Below are 23,309 nucleotides of genomic sequence, written 5' to 3'. Positions count from 1 at the left end.
AGTCCAATTCTTGAAGTTTCGCTAGAGTCGACCCAATTGTACAGTAGGAAAACAATGACATTTTCTAGCGTTGGCAAAACATAAACACCATCGGACAGAGGAAGCAACAGTCTGAAACGAAAATCAATTCAAGTCTGGTGAAAGGGTTCTTGTTCTTTTAGCCACAAACCAATAGGTTGTCTCCATTCTTCTCTCTCTCTGAGGTTATATATTTTCTTTTTCCCCAGCAGATAGTTTTTCACTTCTTGGGTGAAAACGTGCTGCAACGCTATCGTCCGTGAGGGCTGAAATTTGTCCGTGTGCTTGTATTTCTTTTGCCGTTGATGATTAGTTTTGACGCAATTGAGCATCCTTCTTGTCGCTATAATGACTTGTCGCCATGGCAGCGCATTCTCACTGAGGATTTCGTTTACCTTTGGCAAGTGCACCTGGCCGGTGTTAGCTTCTTCGCTTTGTATTTTGATGTTGACAAATGGGCAATCACCCACCATCCCTAGACCCCAACGGGACTCGCGATGAATTTCCAGGCACCCTATGTATGTGAATTCATGATTGTAACCGGTGGCATTGGGTGGACTCGAACCCGAGGTCAGTCTTCTCAGGACCGAAACAATTTTAGTATCGTGTCGTTTTCGCAGTTTCATTCCTGCAGTTGCCATCCTGAAGTCACCGTCCAATTTACCTTTAGGACAGGAGCAATAAGTGTTGAGAGCACTGTGTTTGGCATCATGATAGAACCATCTGCCAAACCCTAATAACTAGCTCAACGAAGCATTCTTGGGGGTGATGGTGAACGCCCAGCGAAGGAAATGGGTTCTGACAGGGATCGATCTTGCATTGAATGTACCTCTTTGGGATTCACTTGCTTGGTGGTAAAAATTTGCTCCTAAGTCCTAGTAGATGAGAGCGCCATTCTGGCATTATAGTCATTAATGCATACCCAACCACCAAGCCCTACTAGCTAGCTCAAAGAAATAAATGCTATTCGGGTGATTAATACCAAAATTAAATAGTTTGTCCTAGAGTAGACCAATCAAATAGGTGGGTCGGATTGGGTCATAAATGGTCCGATCCAAATTGATCCATTAACCCGCTTGTGACCTATTTATTAGTAATGCAAATATCTTGATCTATATCCGATCCGACCCATACTTAACTCATATCCGACCCGATTCATATTGCTAATACATTTTCATATTTATCTCAATCTATTGAAACTTATTCCTTATAATTTTTTTTTTCAAAAAGTAAAGACAATAAAAGAAGGAGAAAGAGAAATAATTATAAAAATTGTTCACGTCGGCGCCGGTCATGCCACGTAGGTTGCGGATCTTCACGTGAGTAATTTTCTGCTAAAATCGATCGAAAAGATTACATTAGCAAATCGTTGAAAGGTTTAGCACTAAATTGATTAAATTAAAAAGGTTAAGAACTGACTTGTATTCGTGCAATAGATTTTACATTTTTTTTTAGTAATTTACCCCTCGTCTGAAGTTATGACTAAAAACTTCATCGGTACAAAAACTTCTATTGATTTCTCACGTGTCTTTTACTTGTCAACTTATGAACACCCCAATTTACACGTTTATTAAAAGGCCTATGGCAAGAATGGCTGGCCCCACACACAAAACAAAATCAGCAGAATCATCGAACGGCGTTCGGAGAATACGAGAAAGCATCATGGCTAATTGGCGACGGGGAATCAACCACGACTTGTCTGACTTGAATGGAGTCTTCCGCGTGCTTTCGCCAGGTGTTCACATTAGCGACGACTTCCATAACAATTAATAATAATAATTATTATGATAATGTGAAAATTAAAACGAAATTAAAATTGAAAAGTAGAAAACATCATAGATAGCAATTTTGTAATTTACGATGGGTTTGATTGCGTTTGAACAAGGAATTATTAGTTTCCCACAAAGCCCTAGGGACCACCACTTGCTGAAAACTTGTAACATAACAACATGACAAACTTACTATGTTCGACCTTGCTTTTGTATTTAGTGGCAAAAACAAACGACCAAAAAAAAAAATTTGAAAAAAATTTGCTTTTTTTTATTGAGAAGTCATCCCTTTTTGATGGGGATTGAAAATTCTCTTAAGATATTTTTCTCAACGCCCAAAAAATTAAGGGGCTTGATTTGACTTTGACTATATATATATACGCGTGCGCGTCCTAGATATTTGTCAACCACGGAATAAGAGCATATTTTCATTTCCAACGTGGGGGATTAGAGGAAATCGTCCGTGCCGACATAGATCAATTAAGCTAACTATCACAATTCAAGAAAAATAGCGGAATTTTCACGTGATGCCTACTTCAATATCGCGCGCTTTGCACGTCTCATATTTTTGTGATCGACCGGATTAATCTATCGTTGCATAAAGAACAGTAATTATTTAAAAATGGATGAAAATGAGAGGAACTTTTTGATGCATCTAGTCGGCCATTATCAGAAGATCATTCGTCGTTGACATATCAGAAGATCATTCGTCGGCCATTATCAGAACTTTTTGGTGTCCCGGACAAATTTTTTTAAGTACTTATTTTAATTCAAAAAAAAATTATATGATTTTGAAAAAAAAATGCCTCAAATTATTTTGAATATGCTCCATTTATTTCACGAAAAAAACAACTTCCAAAAAAATATTTTCTAGATTTTCCAGCGTTCAATTCACGGAAAATAAGTGAGTTAAGGAAAATATTTTTCGCCTATGGAAAAAAACTCCTTGAAAAGTGGGGAAATATTTACCCTCATATTTGATCCCTCAACTCCTTTACATTCATTTTTTTATTAACTTAAAAAATAATTTCAATTTTTCTATTTCTTTAATTTTTTTCTTTTTTTTTCTTTTCCTTTTCTTTCTCTACAAATCGCCTGCTACAAGTGCTTGTCCGAGGCCGGTGAGCTCAAGCCGAGCCTCGTCGGCCTTGCCTTGCCTATGACTGGCGACCGGCCAAAACTAGAAGGACAAGAAAAAAAATAAAAAAGATAAAAAGAAAAGAGAAAAAAGATAAAAGATAAAGATAAATAATTAAAAATTCATTTTTAACAAAATGAAAAGAAAAAAGAAAAAGTTATTAAAAGGAGTACATGGGGGAAAATCAAATCCGATTTTCCATACAAAACACCAAAAATTATTTTTCGAATCTTTTTCATATTTCAGCCAAATACCAGAAAATATTGTCATTTTTTTGGAAAATAAATTTCTAGAAAATAATTTCCAGAAATGTTACATTTGCTGCGAAACAAACAGAGACAGTCATGTGGCTTCAAAGATTTCAGACGTTCCATATATTAAGAGGAATTCAAATCCCAAACAAGAAAAAAAAACAATGGTTATTAGAAGTTGCAAGACGAGTTTTAATTACCCAATTACAAGAAGGGTTTTGCAAATCGTAATCTTTTCTTAAGTAATACTTGGGCATGAGCTAGCTAACTAATTCTTGGAAAAAAATATGCAAGGAGAAGCTGACCATTAAATAACTCTGAGGACTTGTAAGATTGAAGCCAAGATGACAAATTGACAATGCAAGCCGAACAATTCAATGATTCGTCTCATTAGTTCCTTCACGCGGTTTTGCAATTTCAACAAGGAAAAATGACAAATTATCTCTGAATTTTAGCCTAATGTGCAATGTCGTTCCTAAAGTTTTCATTTGCTCAATGCAATTCCTAAACTTTAGCCTAATACGCAATGTCATCCACGAACATTTAATTTATTCAATTTGGTCTTTGATTTTTTTTATATATGTTTAATTTAGTCCATAAACTATATGAATGCGTTCAATGTTGACCTGAAACTTGAATTAATGGATGGATACAATTATATATTTTCATAGAGTTTAGGGACTAAATTGAAAATTTACCAAAAGTTCATATATCAAGTTGAGCAAATTAAAAGTTCAGGGATAATATTGCACATTGAACTAAAATATATAAATTATATTGAACACATTAATAGTTCATGGACGATATTGTATATTGAATTAAAATTTATGAACAATTTGTGACGTTATCCCTTTGGATAACGAGGTTTAAGCCCAAATAAAAAAGAAGAAAGAAGCAAAAACGACCGAAATAGCGGCATTCATCTCAAGGAAGGTTTTCATGCAAGGACGTCACCCTCTTCACCTGCTCCCATTTTAATTGACCCCGTCTATTTCCCTTTAGGTCAGAAATTGGCCCCCATGCTTTTCAATTGCATTTACTTCTGTCTTCTTCTCTAAATGCGCCGTAAAAATTCTGTATGCACTCGGAGCATGTGAGCCGAAACCATAGACTTTCGAATTTCGGTAGAACACGACGAGCGAGAAAGAGAGTCGATGTCGCCCTTTTGCGGGAAAAAGTACCAAAAAAGTTCTGAACTTATTGCATCTGTACCAATTTAATCATAAAGCTTTTAATTAAACTAATTTAATCATAAACTTTTTTCACATCAGTATTAATTCAGTCCATCCGATCAATTTACGCCTAAAATCACCGGTATGGACGCCGAGTGTCCTACGTAGGACGGATTTCTTAAAATATTATTAAATATTATGACACAGATATGACTCGTTGTGACGCCGTGGGCGGTTTATCTTTGACCAAATCGGGAAGTTGAGGTGGTCAATATGTCACGCGAAAACGCTTAGTGCGCCGTCATCGGTACCTAAAACAAGAAAAAACGTCAAACAAAAGGAGCAGGATATTCAAGCATGCCTTTGCTTACACATTCTTCTCTCTAGGCTTTTGGCGAGGAAATAAATTTTCTAGACGTTTACTGGATCGTAAGCGAGTCGAAAAGTCTCTGGTGAGAACTCATGTGGGAGATGGTTTGGAAGAAGCATGGCCAAATGGTTGAGAATGGGTTCGTCAACTCTTAACACAGGCCAAAACAAAAAGGCAAGAAAGAAATCATCAAACACAAACCCGACAAGAAAAGGATTAATACCACGAAAAATTCTAAATTGGTACACACGTGACAAGTTTATCTCAACTTAAGTTTTGATCGCGAAAAACTCCAACTTGCTATAGCTGTGATAAATTTTCCCTCCGTTAATCTCCGTCATATTCTGCAGTTAAATTGCTGAGTTGGATGACACGTGACAATTAACGGGGGAATTAGTTTGAAGTTCTTACTTTCCATTTGTCACGGGTATATCGGTTTGGATTTTTTGGTGATAATAACCTAATTCAATGCAAATTAAAATGGGATAAGTTTGTCACATATGTATCAAATTGAGATTTTTTGTTGTGAAAAAAATTAATTTGAGGGTAAATTTATCGTAATTGTACCAGTTCGAGGGTTTTCGGTGGTGAAAAAATTAATTTGAGGTAAGTTTATGGCGAGTGCATCGGTTTGGGTTTGAATTTTTGGTGGTATTTACCCGCAAGCAAAAGAGAGAAAAAAGTCAAAGCTTGTGCCAGTTCTTCCTCCCTCCTTCCAAGTTGACTTTGCACCAGATATTCATTGGCAGATTTTTCAACAAAACCCCACCACATCATCGTTCACGCACCCAGATTGTCCTAAAGGAAATGTTTTTGTTTTTGCTTTTAGAAAGCGCTCATCAGCGGGTAGGCCTGACATATCAGTCTTGAACGAGCCTAACTACAATGTTTTCATATCGGGTTGGAACGGTATGTATTAAGATGGAGGCGAATGAGAAGATGCGGAGTTTTCGCTTTGGAAAAGGAACGCGAGGTGGCGGGGACATGGCGAGCGAGAACCTCCGGTCGCTCTTGTTTCTGGTTCTCTTCTGCTCTTGGATTCATTTGATTTGCTGCACTACAAACACAGATGACCGTAAGTGGACACGCATGTATTTGTTTATGTATGTTGCTATGGTGTATGAAGTTCTCGTCATTTCACGTTCTTTCTTGCCATTTGTACTTCTTTTGGGTTCATCTTGTCCTGGCTTGGGATGGTTGGGAGAACGAAGGTTTCTGTCTAGAACTTAAGCTTTCTGTCTCGAACTTAGAATTCCTCAGGTTTTTTGAGGTTTTGGCTTGTCTGGCGAGACGTGAACATGTTATGTTATCGGAACCAGGAAAGGGCTACTTCCGTTCCGGTCTCTTTGAGCCCGGACGATCATGTGGATTTCGTTACGTGCTCAAGAGGACATGCTTAAAAGGCTGCTAGTTTCGCAGGTCTGTCTCGTCTTAAAATGTCCCTGGAGTCTTGATCAACAAGTATGTGCTTTGGGATTGTGTAATTCCAGCCTCGGCATAACTACTTGAAGGAAGAACTGACATAGGTGCAGGAAAGAGGTCTCCACTATGGTGTTCACCATTACCAAGTTGGTAAACTTGGATACGATCGTGTCCGTTATTCCCCTGAGAGGATTTCGGCAACGTGGAACTCAAGAATAAACAGAGATTAGATGCATGAGTATAGAAATTGAAGCACCTAATGGGAAATTGCCGCGAAAGTTGTCTTAGCCATCCAATGGCACTTGACCTTTGTTGGCTTGTGGCCAGGGCAAAGTCTGTTCCCTTTCCCCTCTGAATTTTTTCTTTTTTGCCATCTAATTGTGCAGAAACCATTCTTGTAGCACTGAAAGCCCAGTGGCAGAACACGCCACCCAGCTGGGGCAAGTCCAGTGATCCTTGTGGACTGCCTTGGGAAGGAGTCACCTGCGACAATAATTCACGAGTGACGGGATTGTGAGTGCTCTCTACTTGTTCTCATTGGTGCACATTTCTGTTCCCGGTTCCGAGAATTTTCTGTCTTTTTTCTCAGACTTAGTGATGCCATTTTAGCTAGCCATTGACTGTGATATTTCCTTTTTGTTATGGCTTTCACAGAGGGTTATCTGGCATGAGTATCATAGGGCTGCTGCAAAGCGAAATAGCGGGGCTCACAGAACTCACTTCTTTGTGAGTTTCTCCTCTTTCTGTCATCCGTCATGGTCATATGCTGATTCTTGGATGTGTGTTAGGATTTGCATGAATGAAATACTTCAAAACATTGAGTTCAATCATCAAGTAGCATATGAACGCGTCTACTTGTTTGTCTCATTTAACCTTTGGACTGCAGGGATCTTTCCTTAAACAAGGGTCTCAACGGATCGATCCCTACACAGTTTGGAAGTCTGCAGAACTTGAATATCTTGTAATATCACTTTTGACTGCATATATTGCTAAATCAGTTTGTTTTTTTCCCTTTTCTCTCCTGTATGATGAGCCTTGTTCTTTCCAAATTTTCAGAATCTTAGCTGGATGCAGCCTCAGTGGTAGTATTCCCAATGAGCTGGGCAACCTTACGAAGCTGACTTTCTTGTAAGGCTTGTCAAAATGCAAATGCCACTAATTCAATGATTATGGAAGTTTAGCTATGTGTTTTGCTTAGACTATCCAATTTCCATTCTTACCAGGGCGCTAAATTCCAACAATTTTAGCGGTAATGTACCTGCTTCGTTGGGTAAACTCTCTAAACTCTACTGGCTTGACGTGTCGGAAAATCAGTTAACCGGATCACTACCAGTTTCGGCGGGCAACACCCCAGGGTTGGACCTTTTGTTGAATTGCAATCACTTGTAAGTTCTCTACAATAATCCTGCACCTAGTCTGATGAATATAGACTAAGGATTTTTACATTCCAGATTCTACTGATAAGTGACACATCTTAATGTTCTTTCGTCATTGACTGTTTGGACCGTGCTGCATCCGTGACTTCAGCCACTTCAGCAAGAACCAACTGTCCGGCACCATTCCAGAAAAACTGTTCAGTTCAAACATGTCTCTGATACACATGTAGGTTACCAATTTTCTAACTTGGTAAAAAATACCAAGCTTTCTGCTCTAACTTGCGCTAGCTATTGTTGACAGATTATTTGATGATAACAAATTTAACGGTTCTATACCGTCGACATTAGGCCTTGTTCGGACACTCAACGCTCTGTAAGTAGATCATGTTTTGTGCTTTTGGGATACTTAATTATCAACCATAGGAAACTGCTAAATTTTTTTGGACTCACATTGCACAATTTGCCACAGCCGACTCGATAAGAACTCCTTTTCTGGAAATGTCCCTTCAAATCTCAGCAAGCTTACACAACTCAGTGAACTGTGAGTATAGATTTTTTTCATCAATGGTATTCTAGCGAGATCACAGAAAGAACTCCCCTTATTCTGCGAAGTTTCCTTCAGGCATTTAGCATATAACGGATTGAACGGAACTTTGCCGAACTTGACGGGTATGAGTTCGCTCAGTTACATGTGAGTAAGACAACCTGGCTTTATCTCTCGTTTGTGATATCATGCGATCAATCCCATTGACTGGTTGAATTGGCAAAACTGTATCTTTGCAGTGACCTCAGCAACAACTCTTTTGCGGCTTCGGCAGCTCCAGATTGGTTCTCAACTTTATCATTACTTACCACCCTGTAAGATTTCTCAGTGCAATTGGTACAATATGAAGTTATCTGGCTTTCTGAAACTAGTGCGCGAACTCAAATTTATCTCACTATGACCAGAATCATACAATATGGGCCGCTTCAAGGGACTGTACCATCAGACCTCTTCGGCCTTCCCCAGCTAGAGCAAGTGTAAGGAAAACATATTCCTAGTTTGTGTCCTCTTTCTTCTACCATTTTGAATGATTTTTCGAACTTCTACAGTGATATGAGAAACAATGCTTTCAATGGAACGCTGTACATGGGTACCAGCATCAGTTCTGTACTGGAGGTCGTTAATTTGGAAGATAACCAGATTGAATCGCTCACGACCAGTCCCTACCACAAATCATTAATGTGAGACAGACAGTTCACAGGAGTTAAGACTTCAATTCTGAGATATGATAGACATTATGATGCTAAACATTTGTTCTTTCATTCTTTTGTTGTGCTTCAGACTAACGGGAAACCCGGCATGTACTAATGCGCCGGTTCTCTCAACCTTGGGTTACTGCAAAGGTCAGCAGCAACAAGCTTATTATACCCCAATCAACTGCGGAAGCACATCATGTCCCTCAGATCAGAAGCACAACCCCAGAAGCTGTGCGTGCGCAGTTCCGTACGAAGGACAATTGACATTTAAAGCTCCATCGTTCAGCTATTTGTCCAATGCCCCTCTGTTTCAATCGTTGGAAGTAGCCCTGTGCCAGACATTGGACCTACCTAATGGTTCAGTTTCTCTTCAGGATATCGTCCTCGATGCAAATAGTGGCTATCTTATAGTACCCGTGTCTTTCTTTCCATCTGATGGGACCTACTTTAGTAGGTCAGACATTGGGAGGATCGGATTCGATATGATTAACCATACTTTCACGCAGCCCCCCGCTTTCGGTACCTATACCTTCAGCGCAGATCCTTATCCATTCCCAGGTAACTTATTTCATCCTCTCCTGTATCAGGTTTGACTATCATCTCATATCCGTTTTGACATGAACAACTGATCCAGCTCACGGGATACGCATCAGCATCGGCGCCATAGCAGGGATTGCTGCTGGCTGCTTGGTCCTTGTTCTTGGACTTGTGTGGTTAGGAATATACGCTATCCAACAGAAGAAAAGAGCACAAAGAGCGACAGAATTGAGCAAACCCTTCGGTAATTAATTCATGAACTCTTCATCTTCTTGCTACTGAAGCACTTTGACAAGCTGATTGCTGAGATCATTGGAAATGAGTAAACTAAATAAGCTGTTCTGTTACTCGCATCGATCTATCCATGTTTAAGCATCCTGGATACAGAGGGGAAGTGACGATGGAGGAGCACCGCAGTTGAAGGGGGCGAGGTGGTTCTATTTCGACGAAATCAGGAAGTGCACTAATAACTTTTCTGAAAGTAATGAGATAGGCTCCGGGGGCTATGGAAAGGTAAATATCACGCGGTGTGCTGGTCGTATGTAACTTATAGTATGCTTCATGTCACTGCTTTGTAATTCTTTTTCACGATCCCATAGGTATACAAGGGAATGCTTCCCAATGGCCAAGTGTTGGCAATCAAGAGAGCTCAGCAGGGGTCGATGCAGGGCGCGCACGAGTTCAAGACAGAAATCGAGCTACTTTCGCGAGTCCATCACAAGAATCTCGTCGGCCTCGTTGGCTTCTGTTACGAACAAGGAGAGCAGATGTTGGCCTATGAGTACATGCCTAATGGGACACTTAGGGAGAGCTTGTCGGGTACTTTCCTTTGCCAGAATCGCATTGGGCTTCGTGATCTTTAGATTCCATATGAAACTTCCCCTATCTTGCTTTATCCTCGTCTCTTTATTTCCGGCATAACCGTGAGCGAGACTTTTCCGATGAATGAAACTGCCTATGGTTTGTAGCAATGGACACTGACAATTAATGATGCAGGGAAAACTGGCATACCTCTTGATTGGAACAGGAGGCTACGGATCGCTCTTGGCTCTGCGAAAGGACTGGCATATCTGCACGAACTTGCGAATCCCCCGATAATTCACAGAGATGTGAAGTCCACGAATATCTTGTTGGATGAAAACTTGGTGGCTAAAGTCGCGGACTTCGGCTTGTCTAAAATGGTGGCGGACAGCGAGAAAGGACATCTTTCAACACAAGTCAAGGGCACCCTGGTATGCTTTACTCCTATTTGAATGTCCAGTTTTGGCAACAGAGCCAGGTTGCGAGATCTTAACCGAATGATCACCTCTAGTTTTTCATCGAACTCGAACTGACAATAAGTTCGCCTTTGTCTTGCTGGAAACTTCAGCAGATCTTATGTTAATGCCAGATTCCCCAGAAGGTGAAGTGTATGCTTTTCTGATTTGGTTTGGAGTTTTGATAGTTTTGTAACCTGTGATCTTGCAGGGCTATCTGGATCCAGAGTACTACATGACCCAGTTGCTAACAGACAAGAGCGACGTCTACAGTTTCGGGGTCGTGATGCTCGAACTGATAACTGCGAAGCCACCGCTCAACAAGGGCAAGTACATCGTCCGCGAAGTTCGCATGGCGATGGACAAGAACGACCGAGACTACTACGGACTCAGGCAAGTCATGGACCCGTCCCTCCTCAAGGTGGGGCGCCTCGCTGGGTTCACATGGTTCCTGGAGTTAGCAATGCGATGCCTCGAGGACTCGTCCCCCGACCGTCCCAGGATGAACGAAGTCGTGAAGGAAATCGAGACGATCCTGCAAACCGAGGGGTTAGCCACAAGCACGACGTCCGCGTCCTCGTCGGCCACGGACTTTGGAGCATCGCATAGTGGTGCTTCTACACATCCTTTGTACAGCGGCGTTTCCATCGACAGTAAGGACGTTAGTTACAGCAATTCGTTCGATTACAGCGGTGGGTACGCGATTTCGACGAAGATCGAGCCGAAATAAACGCCGATGTGGGGCGAGTCTCTTATTTGATTCATCAGATTATTCTTGTAAATATCTCGAATTTGTATGGATTGATCCATACGCGAGACATCATTAGTGTAGATAATATTATAGATTCTCAAGAACCATAGAAAGAGATGAGCGGCAAATTCAAGAGGTTAGCTGCGATAATGTCATCGAAAACCCTAGAATTCCTCGTGGCATTGCGGACTATCTATCTTTGATCGAATCGGGGAGATAAGGCGATCAACTTGTCGTGCAAAATGCTATGGACACCACCTATACTAAAAGAAGAAGGGTTAATACTACCATAAAGGGATAAGGATTCGAGAAATCGAGAAAAATTCCGGCCAAATTGATTTTCTGGCACTTACAATTAAAATTTTAATATGACGTGGCATATTTTTTAAAATTCATTCCAACTTCTAAACTTAAAAAAAAAAAAAACGCAAGATATTAAAAATGTTAAAATTGAAAAAAAATCAAACAAAAAAAAAATCATCGCCTAGTGATGTAGAACAATAGGCATTTAATTTCCTAAAAAAACGCGATCGCCGGAAATCGGGGCGAACCCACCACCGATGTGCACTTGGGGTTGCCGAGTTCGGAATGCGCTCGGATTTGACGTCGTATTTTTGCGTTTCCGATTCGTTTAGATGGGTTTTTAGGCATTTTTCGATTTTAGGCAACTTTGCAAGATATCCGATTTGACTGCAGGGTCCCAAATAAATTGGCTTATTTTTAAAAAGCCTTGTTCTTTGGAAGATCCATCTCATGTCTGGTACTGCATGGTTCCACTCTGCAAAAACTCCGACTCATTCTCTTGATGCTCCTCCTTTTCATCATAAATAATCTGCTTGCCCCAAAATGACGTGGCCCAACAAGGACATCCCAATGAATTGGGCCTTTCGATACAATAAAATAGAAAGCCTCAAGGGCGCCATATTCTAGGAGCCCAAACGAGTATCTTCTCTAGATGTAAAAAGATTCTCTTTGAAACTATGTTTTGTCACATCTGCTAAAGTTTGAAGAATTCCCAAAGGATCGGCATATCCGGGACCAATACGTTGTTGTATTCCCGCAGATATTTCTCTTTCTAACCACACAATTACGATAGGAACTTCTCTTGAAGCAATATTGCGTTGATATAGTCGCCATCAAAGCCACAAAGGAGCCATCTCTATATAAAGGACGTCTACTCTATGTAATATTTACGATTCATTTTATCAAATTTCAGTCAATCCTTTGGAAAAGCTTTCTAGATATTACTTCCTGCGTCACCCGGCCAAGCCTTCGCTAATGATTGCCGCCACAGCCGCTAGGGTCGCTCGGGCCTTCCCAAGCCCAACGACCCTCGCTCGCCTGAGTCAAGGCCTCGGTGGCCCCTAGCAAGGGCCTGCTGGCCCAAATTAAGGCTAGGCAAGGGCCGATGAGGCCTCACCCAGGGTCAAGCGGTCGGATCTGGGGTGAGGGTCGTGCCCAACCCTAGTCCGGGCCAGCATGCCTTCGCCGGGGGCCGTTGAGGCCACACCCCAGGTCGGCAAGGGTCATCGGGCTTCGGGAAGGCCCAAGCAACCTCCATTGGCTCTTCCAACGGTTGTAGCGACGGCCATCAACAAGGGATTGGCCAACACCTACCGTTAATTTTTGTTGTAGCTTTTTTTTTAATCTTATTAAGTTTCTTTTCTTTAATACTTTTTTATTTTTTTTAACTTACATTGCTGACTAGATCTCCGGTGAGCCATGTCGGCTCAAGATATTAATAAGAAATAGTTACATTGGATTTTTGGCCAAAGAGATCGGACTGAAAAGTGATCCGAAAGAAACTTTGACACTAAAGTGAGCTTGGTAATAATTTTTGGCATTTCTAATGTTCTTCTACTCCATGAAAAACCTCAAACCGGTATACATATAACAAATTTATCCCAAACTAATTTTCCGACCATCAAAAATTTCAAACCGGTACACTTATCACAAATTTACCTCAAACTAATTTTTTGATAGCAAAAATCCCAAAATGGTTCAAATGTTATAAACTTACCTCCGTTAGTTTCCATTCAATTGGGTTAATACTACGAAAAATCCCAAAAAAGTACATATGTGATAAAGGGAGGGTAAAAATCTCAAATTGGTACAGACCATCACCGCCACGTGCCATTTAACTCGACAATCGATAAAATTTAATAGAAACTTATAGAGGGTAAATTTGTTATAGGTTTATCAATTTGAGATTCTTCGTGGTATTAAAGCAAATAAGAAAAGTGAAACAAGAGGAGCAGAATATTCCAGCTAGCCTTTGTTTACACATTCTTTTCTCCAGCGTTTCGGTGGAGAGCCGGCCGGAGGGAATTAAATAAGCAAATGGTTGTTGGATCGTGTGATGAACAGTATCTAGCGAGAATTAATGAGATGATGGTTTGGAAGAAGGATGGTCAAATGGTTGGTAACGAGTCATGTTAACTCTTAACACAAGCCAAAAATTTAAAATTTAAAATAGAATCAATCATCAAGCTCGAACCCAACAAGAAAAAATAGAGAAAGAATCAAACCAAAGCCTGTCCCATTCCTTCCTCCCTCCTTTCTTGTTGACTTTGAACCAGATGTGCTTTGACAGAGTCTTCAACAAACCCCACCACCTCTTCGTCGTTCACACTCCCAGGTTGTCCTAAAGAATATGTTTTTATTCAGATAGACCTAACGTCTCAATCTTGAACGAGCCTTAGTACATGTTGTGATATTGGGTAAGAACAGTATGTATCAAGATGGTGGTGAATGAGAAGATGCAGGGCTTTGACTTTGGAAAAGGAAGGAGAGGTGGCAGAATCATGGCAAGCAAGAACCTCCGGTTGCTCTTGTTTCTGGTTGTCTTCTGTTCCGGGATTCATCTGATATGCTCCACTACAAACACAAATGACCGTAAGCGCAGACACATGAATTTGTTTCTTTATGTTGCTATGGTCTATGAATTTCTTGTTATTCTCGTCCTTTATTTCTTTCTATCTGTATCTCGTTTTGGGTTCGTCTTGTTTTTGGCTTTGGGATGGTGTGAGAAAATGGGTAGATAGTCATCAGGTTTTTAAGCTGTCTGTGTAGGCCTTAGAAGTCCTCAGGTTTTTAAGGTTTGAGCTTGTCTGGCGAGACGTGAACATTTTATGTTGTTGGAACTAGGAAAGGGCTACTTTTGGTCTCTTTGGACCTGGAGGATCATCCGGATTGCGTTAAGTATCTGCAGAAATTCTTAAAAAGGATGCTAGTTTCGCAGGTCTTTCTTGTCTCAAATTTTCCCTCTAGTCTTGATCAACAAGGACTCTATATTGTTCGCTATGTGCTTTGGGATTGAGTCATTCCAGCCTTGGTATGACTACTCAAAGGATGAGCTGACATAGATGCAAGAAAGAGGTCTCCCACTATGTTCTTAACCATTTCATAAACTTGGAAAGTATTATACATATTCCTTGAAGACAATTTCGGCAAAGTGGAACTCAAGAATAAATAGAGATTAGATGCGCGAGTATAGGTCTAGTGGTTATTGCCGCGAGAGTTGTCTTAGCTGTCCATGCAGTCAATTCGATTATCTGCTCTGAGGCAATGCAGAACATGACATATTTAGCCCTGTCGAACATGTTGGCCTTGTTCTGCCTTGTAGATGTAGAACTAAGCTTGTGTATCCTAGCGTTATGAAATTTCGTATCTAATCATACGCCCTGTACGGAGAATAAGTTCTGGCATTGACCATGAAAGAAATGCGAAACAACTGTATTTTTAAGGAAAAGGGAAACCGTCTATCTGCATCGATTCTCGAGCAGTTGCTGCAGCAATAGAAAAGAGATGCTGCTGCTGAAACGACTGAAGATCAGTGAGAAGTCTGCACTTACAACAGCTGCAACAAAAGTGCATGCCCAAATATCTGTCGATGAGCATTTTAGTAAAAATGGCTGTCACAACCATTAGCAGTTTTGCTCAACTGCTGCAGCCATCAGAAAGCTTTAGTACGCAACGACACCACATCTCTTGCAATTTGAAAAACAACAGATCTCTGGAGACTTTCTGGAGACTCGCATGTGCATTTGACCTTGTTGGCTTGTTGCCCATCTTAAAATTTCACTCCTTTTTCTTTTTTGCCATACACATGTGCAGAAACCGTTCTTTCAGCCCTGAAAGCCCAGTGGAAGAACACACCATCCAGCTGGGGCAAGTCCAATGATCCTTGCGGACTGCCTTGGGATGGAGTCACCTGCGACGGTAATTCAAGAGTGACCGGATTGTGAGTGCTCTCTACTTGTCTCATTGGTGCTCATTTCTGTTCTCAGTTCCTAGAATATTTTGTCTTTTTTCTTTGACATCAATAATGCCATTTTAGCAGCCCTTGATTTGATACTTTCTTTCTGTTTTCACTTTAACAGGGGGTTATCTGGCATGAATATCAAAGGGCGGCTGCTAACTGACATAGGGGCGCTCACAGAACTCACTTCTTTGTGAGTTTCTTGACTTTCTACCTTCTGTCATGATTATATTTTGAGTTTTAGATATGTAATAAGAATTGCATAGATGAAGTACTTCAAAGGGAAGCTGGTCATATCTTGTGGTCAATCATCAACTAGCATACGAACAAGTCTACTTATTTGTCTCATTTACCCTTTGAACTGCAGGGATCTTTCCTTAAACAAGGGTCTCACCGGACAGATCCCTTCACAGTTGGGAAGTCTACAGAAGTTGAATATCTTGTAATATCCCTTTTGACTGCAGTCATTGCTTAAACAGCTTGTTTTCCTTCTTCTTCTTTTTTCTCATGTATGAGCCTTGATCTTTCCAATTTTCAGAATCTTGGCTGGATGCGGCTTCAGTGGTGGTATTCCCGATGAACTGGGCAACCTTTCGGAGCTGACTTTCTTGTAAGGCTTGTCAAAATGAGAATGCCACTAATTCGCTGATTAAGGAAGTTTAACCAAATGTTTTGCTTAGACTTTTTCAAATTGCCATGTGTACCAGGGCGCTAAATTCCAACAATTTTAGCGGTAATATACCTGCTTCTTTGGGTAAACTCTCCCAACTCTACTGGTTTGATGTGTCGGAAAATCAGTTAACCGGATCGCTACCAGTTTCGACGAGCACCACCCCGGGGTTGGACCTTTTGTTCAGTTGTAATCACTTGTAAGTTGTCTACAATAATTCGGAGCCAAGTGTGATGAATATAGATTAAGGATCTTTTCATTCCAGCTCCTAGTGATAGAGACATAATCTTTGTGTTCTTTCCTCGTTAATTTTTTGGACTGTGCCGCATCCGTAACTGCAGCCACTTCAGCAAGAACCAACTGTCCGGCACCATACCAGATAAACTGTTCAGTTCAAACATGTCTCTGATACACATGTAAGTTGCCAGTTTTATCACTTGTTCTAATATCCCTAGCTTTCTGCTCTAACTTGCGCCAGCTATTGCCGACAGATTATTTGATGACAACCAATTTACTGGTTCTATACCATACACAGTATGCCTTGTTCAGACGCTCGAGGCTCTGTAAGTAACCACTCATCTAATGTTTGTTTTGTGCTTTGGGATATTTAAGTCCTGCTAAATTTGTTTGGACTCACATTGCACAACATGCCACAGCCGACTCGATAGGAACTCCTTTTCTGGAGATGTCCCTTCAACTCTCAACAACCTTACGCACCTCAGTGAACTGTGAGTATAGATTTCTTCAACAATGGTATTGTAGCGAGATCAAGGAAAGATCTCCCCTCATTCTGCTAAGTTTCCTTCAGGAATTTAGCATATAACGGATTGAACGGTCCTTTGCCAAACTTGACGGCTATGAGTTCGCTCAGTTACATGTGAGTAAGACACCCTGGCTTTGTCTCTCCCTCATAATATCACACGATTAATCCCGTTGACCGGTTGAATTGGCAATATTGTATCTTTGCAGTGACCTCAGCAACAACTCTTTTGCGGCTTCGGCAGCTCCAGCATGGTTCTCAACTTTATCATCTCTCACCACTCTGTAAGATTTCTCAGGGCAATTGCTACAATGAAAAGTTGTGTGGCTTTTTGAAACTAGTTTGAGACCTAAAATTTATCTTACCATACCAGGATCATACAAAATGGACCGCTTCAAGGATCTGTGCCACCGAACCTCTTCGGCCTTCCCCAGCTAGAGCAAGTGTAAGGAAAACATATTGCTAATTCGCGTCCTCTTTCTTCTACCATTTTGATGATTTTTCAAACTTCTACAGTGATCTGATGAACAATGCTTTCAACGGAACGCTGAATATGAGTACCAGCATCAGTCCCCAATTGCAGCTCGTTAATCTGGAAGACAACCAGATTGAATCGCTGACGACTGGTTCCTACAAGAATGCATTAATGTGAGACAGACAGTTCATTGGGAGTAGACTTCCATTCTGAGATATGGTAGGCATTTTTATACTAATCACTTGTCTTTTTACTTCAGACTAGTAGGAAACCCGGTATGTGCCAATGCACCTGTTCTCTCAACGACGAGCTACTGCAAAGTTCAGCAGCAACAAGCTTATTTTACCCCAACCAACTGTGGAGGTGCTTCGTGTCCCTCCGATCAGAGGCTCAATCCCCAAAGCTGCGCGTGCGCAGTTCCGTACGAAGGAACATTGACATTTAAAGCTCCATCATTCAGCGATTTGTCCAATGCCGCTCTGTTTCAATCATTGGAGGTAGACCTGTGGCAGACATTGAACCTAACTAATGGTTCAGTTTCTCTTCAGAATATCGGCCTTGATCCAAGCAGTGGCTATCTTATAGTATCTGTGTCTTTCTTTCCATCTAATGGGACGTACTTCAGCAAGTCAGACATTCGGAGGATCGGATTCGTTTTGACTAACCAAACTTTTAATCCGCCCAGCGGTTTCGGTACCTATCTCTTCAGCGCACATCCTTATCCATTCCAAGGTAACCAAGTTTCATCCTCTCGTGTATCAGCTTTGATTGCCGTTCATGTGTTTTGACATGAAAAATCGATCCAGCTAACAGAGTAAGCATCAGCAAAGGCGTCCTAGCAGGGATTGCCATCGGCTGCGCAGTCCTGGTTGTTGGACTTGTGGGGTTAGCGATTTACGCTATTCAACAGAGAAAACGAGCACAAAGAGCAATGGAATTGAGCAGACCATTTGGTAATTAACGCACAAACTCTTCATCTTTTTGCTTCTAAAGCACTTAAGAGAGGCCGATTTCTGATATCGTAGAAAATGAGTAAATAAATAAGACCCAGAATTTTGTTGCGTCACTCACATTGATCTATCCATGTTTAAGCATCCTGGATACCGGGGGGAAGTGATGGCGAAGGAGCACCACAGTTGAAGGGGGCAAGGTGGTTCTATTTTGACGAAATCAAGAAGTGCACTAATAGTTTTTCTGAAAGTAATGAGATAGGCTCTGGGGGCTATGGAAAGGTAAAAATCACATGCTGCGCCGATTCCATGTAAATTCATAACATGCTTCGTATCACTGCTGTGTAATTCTTTATCACTTATCTGATAGGTCTACAAAGGAGTGCTTCCCGATGGCCAAGTGTTGGCAATCAAGAGAGCTCAGCAGGGGTCGATGCAGGGCGCGCATGAGTTCAAGACGGAAATCGAGCTACTCTCTCGAGTCCACCACAAGAATCTCGTCGGCCTTGTCGGCTTCTGTTACGAGCATGGAGAGCAGATGTTGGTCTATGAATATATGCCTAACGGGACACTTAGGGAGAGCTTGTCAGGTACTTCCCTTTGCCTAAATTTGGGTCGAGCTTTGTTAGATTCCACATAAAACTATGCATACCATGCCATGTTCTTGTCTCGTTATTTCTAGCATAAGTACGAGGAAGGGCTTTCTTGTGAATGAATCTGCGTATTGTTTTGTAGCAATGCACACTGAATATATTTGATGCAGGGAAAACTGGCATACCTCTTGGTTGGAAGAGGAGGCTGCAGATCGCTCTTGGCTCTGCGAAAGGACTGGCATATCTGCATGAGCTCGCGAATCCCCCGATAATTCACAGAGACGTTAAGTCCACAAACATCTTGTTGGACGAAAGTTTGGTGGCTAAAGTTGCAGACTTCGGCTTGTCTAAAATGGTGGTGGACAGCACGAAAGGACATGTTTCAACACAAGTCAAGGGGACACTGGTATGGTATACTCCAACGTGAATGTCCATTTTAGGCGACACCGGCGGTTTACGAGATCTTACACGAAAGATAACCTCTAGTATTTTGTCGAACTCCAACTGAAATGCGTTCCCCTGTCTTCCCCCTAAACTTCAGCAGATGATATGCTTATGTCAGATTCCCTAGAATTAAGGAAAACACAGGACACCCACAGGATGACTGAAATTCCTCAGAAGGTGTAGTGTATGCTTTCCTGATTTCAACTCCGATTTTGATTGTTCGGAATTTGTGATCTTGCAGGGCTACTTGGATCCAGAGTACTACATGACCCAGCAACTAACAGATAAGAGCGACGTCTATAGTTTTGGGGTTGTGATGCTTGAACTGATAACCTCGAAGGTGCCGATCGACAAGGGCAAGTACATCGTCCGCGAAGTCCGCACGGCAATGGACAAGAACGACCAAGAGTACCACGGACTACGCCAGGTCATGGATCCGTCCCTTCGCAACGAGGGGCGTCTCGCGGGGTTTACTCAGTTCCTGGAGTTAGCAATGCGGTGCGTGGAGGAATCGTCCACCAACCGTCCCAGGATGAACGAAGTTGTAAAGGAAATCGAGACAATCCTGCAAGCCGACGGGATTGACACAGCCATGACTTCTGCGTCCTCATCCGCCACAGACTTTGGAGTGTCGAACAGTGGCGCTCCTAGACATCCTTTGTACAGCGACGTTTCGCTCAATACCAAGAATGTTAGTTACAGCAATTCGTTCGATTACAGCGGCGGATACTCGCTTTCCACGAAGATCGAACCGAAGTAACTGCGGATGGTGTGAGCCACTTAACTTGTTCCTTTCTTTTTTGGTTCAATGTTCAAATTCCTCTTGGTGCATCAGTTCCTCTCTAGGTAACGTAACCTTTTTTTGTCATTCTCATGATGCATTGATGCGTGCTTACATATTATGGAAGACTCCATATGGTTTTGTTGTCATTTTCGTTGGAGCATCACATCGTTCTCCGTACTTACCAACCACAACCACAATCTGTCAACTTAAGGCATAAAAATTCTGACTACACTGGTGCGTTTGATTTAGGAAAAAATGAAGATGATTTGAAAAATATTTTTTAAAAAATAACCGCTTAAAAAACTTTCAAAAATGAATAATAAAATTGAATAAAGAAAAAATATTTTCATTATTCATAAAGTTGTTTAAGCACAAATTGTTATCACTAATCAAAATATTATTTTTATTGACTAATTATTTCAAGCGATATAAGCGATGATATCTTCAAAAATATTTTCTAACTAACGTATTAATCTGCTTCTTCCAGTCAACTAAAAATCTGGTCAATGCATAGGAGTGGTTATCGTTTTGTCTTTAATTACGTTTTAAGTATACTTAAGTTGACTGGCCAACTGTAAACACGAGTTTTGACTTTTCTAAGATAGTACTTACAATAGTTCACCTACTCTCTGATTTTCTCAATTCTTGTCATCCGCATGGAGAACATATTGTTTCTAGCCTTTTTCCCCGCCATATATCCAAAAATTATAATGTTCGGACTTTCACAAAACATATCCGAGGTCCCGGAAATTCGATTCTCAGAAACTTCGATAACTGTCCGTTAGGATGTCATACAGCGCATGCCGACTTCGATTGCGAGGGGCAAATGCTCCTGAATCTGCTTGCATATGGGTGGGAACCTCTCGTAGGTTTCAGTCTCCGGCCGACGTTTCCTATTATTGGCGAAAAAGATTGGAAGCTCTTGATGAAACGGGCGCAAAGGTTTCCTCGGGCCGGACGGAGATTGACTGCCAATTAGGATGGCGATTCATTTTCCGGACTGCTATTCGATCTTGGTTTCACAGTTGACTTTGCGGCTGGTACTCTTCTTTGTGGTCATTGTTCTACGGAGTGTCGTTTGGATCGGATTATTAACGGCCTAGCTCTCCTCTTGGCCAGTATTAATGGCCTGAAGTCTCTCTTCATGTTGTAAGAAATTCTGCTACTTCTCATCAGACTCTGCCAAAATCAACGTCTCTATTGCCTTAGGGAAATGCTCATCTGTTTCTTCAACTGGCAGTTTTTGTTTCTGTCGGGGCATGGATGATGACGCCAGGGACCATCGGTGATCATTCAATTTCCGAGTCACTCATCATCTGATCGAGGAACACCAAAAGGATTTCAATCCTTTCATAATGAGATTTCGCTGTTTCTTTAATACCTAGACACTATGCCTCAACGGAGCGATCGGTTCCGAGATAACTACCTGTAACCTACCATATTATAATTGATTCCCAATTTTTGAACCTGAAACTTGTCTTATTTTCCCCGAAATCTGTTTTGGAACCTGTCCTGTTTTTCCAATCCGGTTCCAAGATCTACTCGGCAACTTGTTTTTCGTTTGTTCCTTTTTTCTGATTTCATTTTTACGAGCAAAATCATGTGAATTGCAATGAAACAATTCAAAGTAACAAAAGAATAATCTAAATCACTATCCGCCAAAAGCAACAATCTCTAAAGAGGAAGGGCGAAGTAGTACCGCCCTGTTGTTGAGTTGTGGCTGCCGTAGATTTTAATGTTTGGCTTTTTTAAGTCATGAAACCGTTTCCGAAGCCGGTTCCACAACCGGTTCACTATAGTCCAATTCTCATGTGGGTATTCGCTCGAAACTGGAAACTGGACATGTTCTAATAGGTTCCCCCAGAAATCGATTCTAAGACCTGTTTTTCGTATGACCCGATTCGGTTTTCAGGTAGATTTAGGCCGGTTGCACTGGATGCTCGAGCCACCCATCTCTCTTGTTGTGAAACCGTTTGCCTATAGTAACGCAAGAAATTAGATCTACACGTCGTGCAGCTAATTCACATATTTCTTAACCACTAAATCATTTTAAAGGCGAACCTATTGAGACTTACTCCTAATCACGTGGGGAGAATTGAAACCCTAAATTGCATGTTGACACCCATATGCGCGTTTGAAAGCAACAATCGTGCTCTTCCTGAGTCAAGATTTAGGTTGTGCTGCTCAATTACTTGCCAAGGTAGAAATGGATAGCGACTATTTCCACGCACAAAAAAAAAAAAAATTCTCCTTTTATTTTTTCCTCTTTTTTTTTTTTTTTGAAAAATTTCAGAAAAATGGCCAAAAGTGCCTTCATTTTATCAAATAAGGGTCTCAAGTGGATATTATTTCAAATAAGGGCATGAAGTGCCCACATTATGTCGAAGAAGGGTCTGAATTGTATATTGTTTCAAATAAGGACCTAAAGTGACTATATTAGTCTCAAAAAAGAGCCTAAGTCACTTTAATTAGGGGTATTTTGGTCATTTATTATTTTAACTTATTTTTTCTTTTCTTTTTTAGAGATTTTGAAAAAAAAGCGGGAAATACACAGACCTCCCACCTATGGTTGTCGTCCCACCACCGCTGGGATGGGCGGCTACTATCGTCGGGGTCACTCGGGCCTCGGCGGGGGCCGACAACCACGCCAACCATCGGCGAGGGCCAACAAGCCCTCGCCTTAGTCGGGAGAGGGCCACGACCCTTGTTCGGGTCCGGCCGAGGGCTGCGGCCGTGGGCGGGGACCGGCCCGGGATAGACGGAGCCTTCCGACCCACCCTCGGTCCTTGTCGATGGCCGCGGCCCTCTGCCGGACCTAGGCGACGGTCGCGGCCCTCTCTCGGCCGAGGCAAGGGCCCGCGGGCCGTCGTCGATGGTTGGTGGGGTCACCGGCCCCGCCAAGGCGCAACGAGACTCTTGCCCGGATCTAGGAGAGGGTCACGGCCCTCTCTTGGGCGAGGCAAGGGCCGTGTCGACGGCATTGCTAGCCCCCACCGAGGTGCCAAGAACCCCTACCCGTCGTAGCCACCACCCCACCAGTGGTGGGGCGGTAGCTACAAGCGAGAGGTTAGTC

The 23,309-nt window shown here is 41.8% G+C and overlaps 2 protein-coding genes across 9 annotated transcripts in view; one reads left to right on the top strand and one right to left on the bottom strand.

The window, feature by feature from the left end:
- Positions 1-23,309, bottom strand: part of LOC115750563 (protein FAR-RED ELONGATED HYPOCOTYL 3) — an 874,908-nt gene that overhangs the window by 279,968 nt on the left and 571,631 nt on the right. The window lies entirely within an intron of this gene.
- Positions 1-23,309, top strand: part of LOC115750597 (leucine-rich repeat receptor protein kinase HPCA1-like) — a 54,253-nt gene that overhangs the window by 23,945 nt on the left and 6,999 nt on the right. Inside the window, exons 1-19 of one of the 8 annotated variants that reach the window (XM_030688069.2) lie at positions 5,547-5,793; positions 15,416-15,542; positions 15,682-15,753; positions 15,928-16,002; positions 16,099-16,170; positions 16,268-16,429; positions 16,572-16,646; positions 16,722-16,793; positions 16,887-16,958; positions 17,039-17,107; positions 17,200-17,274; positions 17,364-17,435; positions 17,507-17,638; positions 17,725-18,197; positions 18,272-18,418; positions 18,558-18,697; positions 18,786-19,005; positions 19,179-19,414; positions 19,694-20,370. The exons of 1 other annotated variant lie outside the window; for it this stretch is intronic. In XM_030688069.2, coding sequence (XP_030543929.1) covers positions 5,604-5,793; positions 15,416-15,542; positions 15,682-15,753; positions 15,928-16,002; positions 16,099-16,170; positions 16,268-16,429; positions 16,572-16,646; positions 16,722-16,793; positions 16,887-16,958; positions 17,039-17,107; positions 17,200-17,274; positions 17,364-17,435; positions 17,507-17,638; positions 17,725-18,197; positions 18,272-18,418; positions 18,558-18,697; positions 18,786-19,005; positions 19,179-19,414; positions 19,694-20,212 — 3,000 coding nt within the window. In that variant the 5' untranslated portion in view covers positions 5,547-5,603 and the 3' untranslated portion in view covers positions 20,213-20,370. Of the gene's footprint in view, positions 1-5,546; positions 5,794-6,526; positions 6,654-6,794; positions 6,867-7,026; positions 7,102-7,196; positions 7,269-7,363; positions 7,526-7,667; positions 7,743-7,817; positions 7,890-7,985; positions 8,058-8,138; positions 8,208-8,299; positions 8,375-8,464; positions 8,537-8,608; positions 8,741-8,840; positions 9,314-9,389; positions 9,537-9,665; positions 9,806-9,891; positions 10,112-10,288; positions 10,525-10,759; positions 11,345-13,809; positions 14,195-15,415; positions 15,543-15,681; positions 15,754-15,927; positions 16,003-16,098; positions 16,171-16,267; positions 16,430-16,571; positions 16,647-16,721; positions 16,794-16,886; positions 16,959-17,038; positions 17,108-17,199; positions 17,275-17,363; positions 17,436-17,506; positions 17,639-17,724; positions 18,198-18,271; positions 18,419-18,557; positions 18,698-18,785; positions 19,006-19,178; positions 19,415-19,693; positions 20,372-23,309 lie in introns of those variants that run through there. 6 more of the 8 variants (XM_048285930.1, XM_048285931.1, XM_030688066.2 and 3 more) reach the window with 6 other exon arrangements.

This window comes from Rhodamnia argentea, chromosome 10 (genome assembly GCF_020921035.1).
Source record: "Rhodamnia argentea isolate NSW1041297 chromosome 10, ASM2092103v1, whole genome shotgun sequence".
NCBI classification, from domain to species: domain Eukaryota; kingdom Viridiplantae; phylum Streptophyta; class Magnoliopsida; order Myrtales; family Myrtaceae; genus Rhodamnia; species Rhodamnia argentea.
The sequence above is the reverse complement of the archived record's forward strand: the minus strand, read 5'-3'. Positions and strand labels throughout refer to the sequence as shown.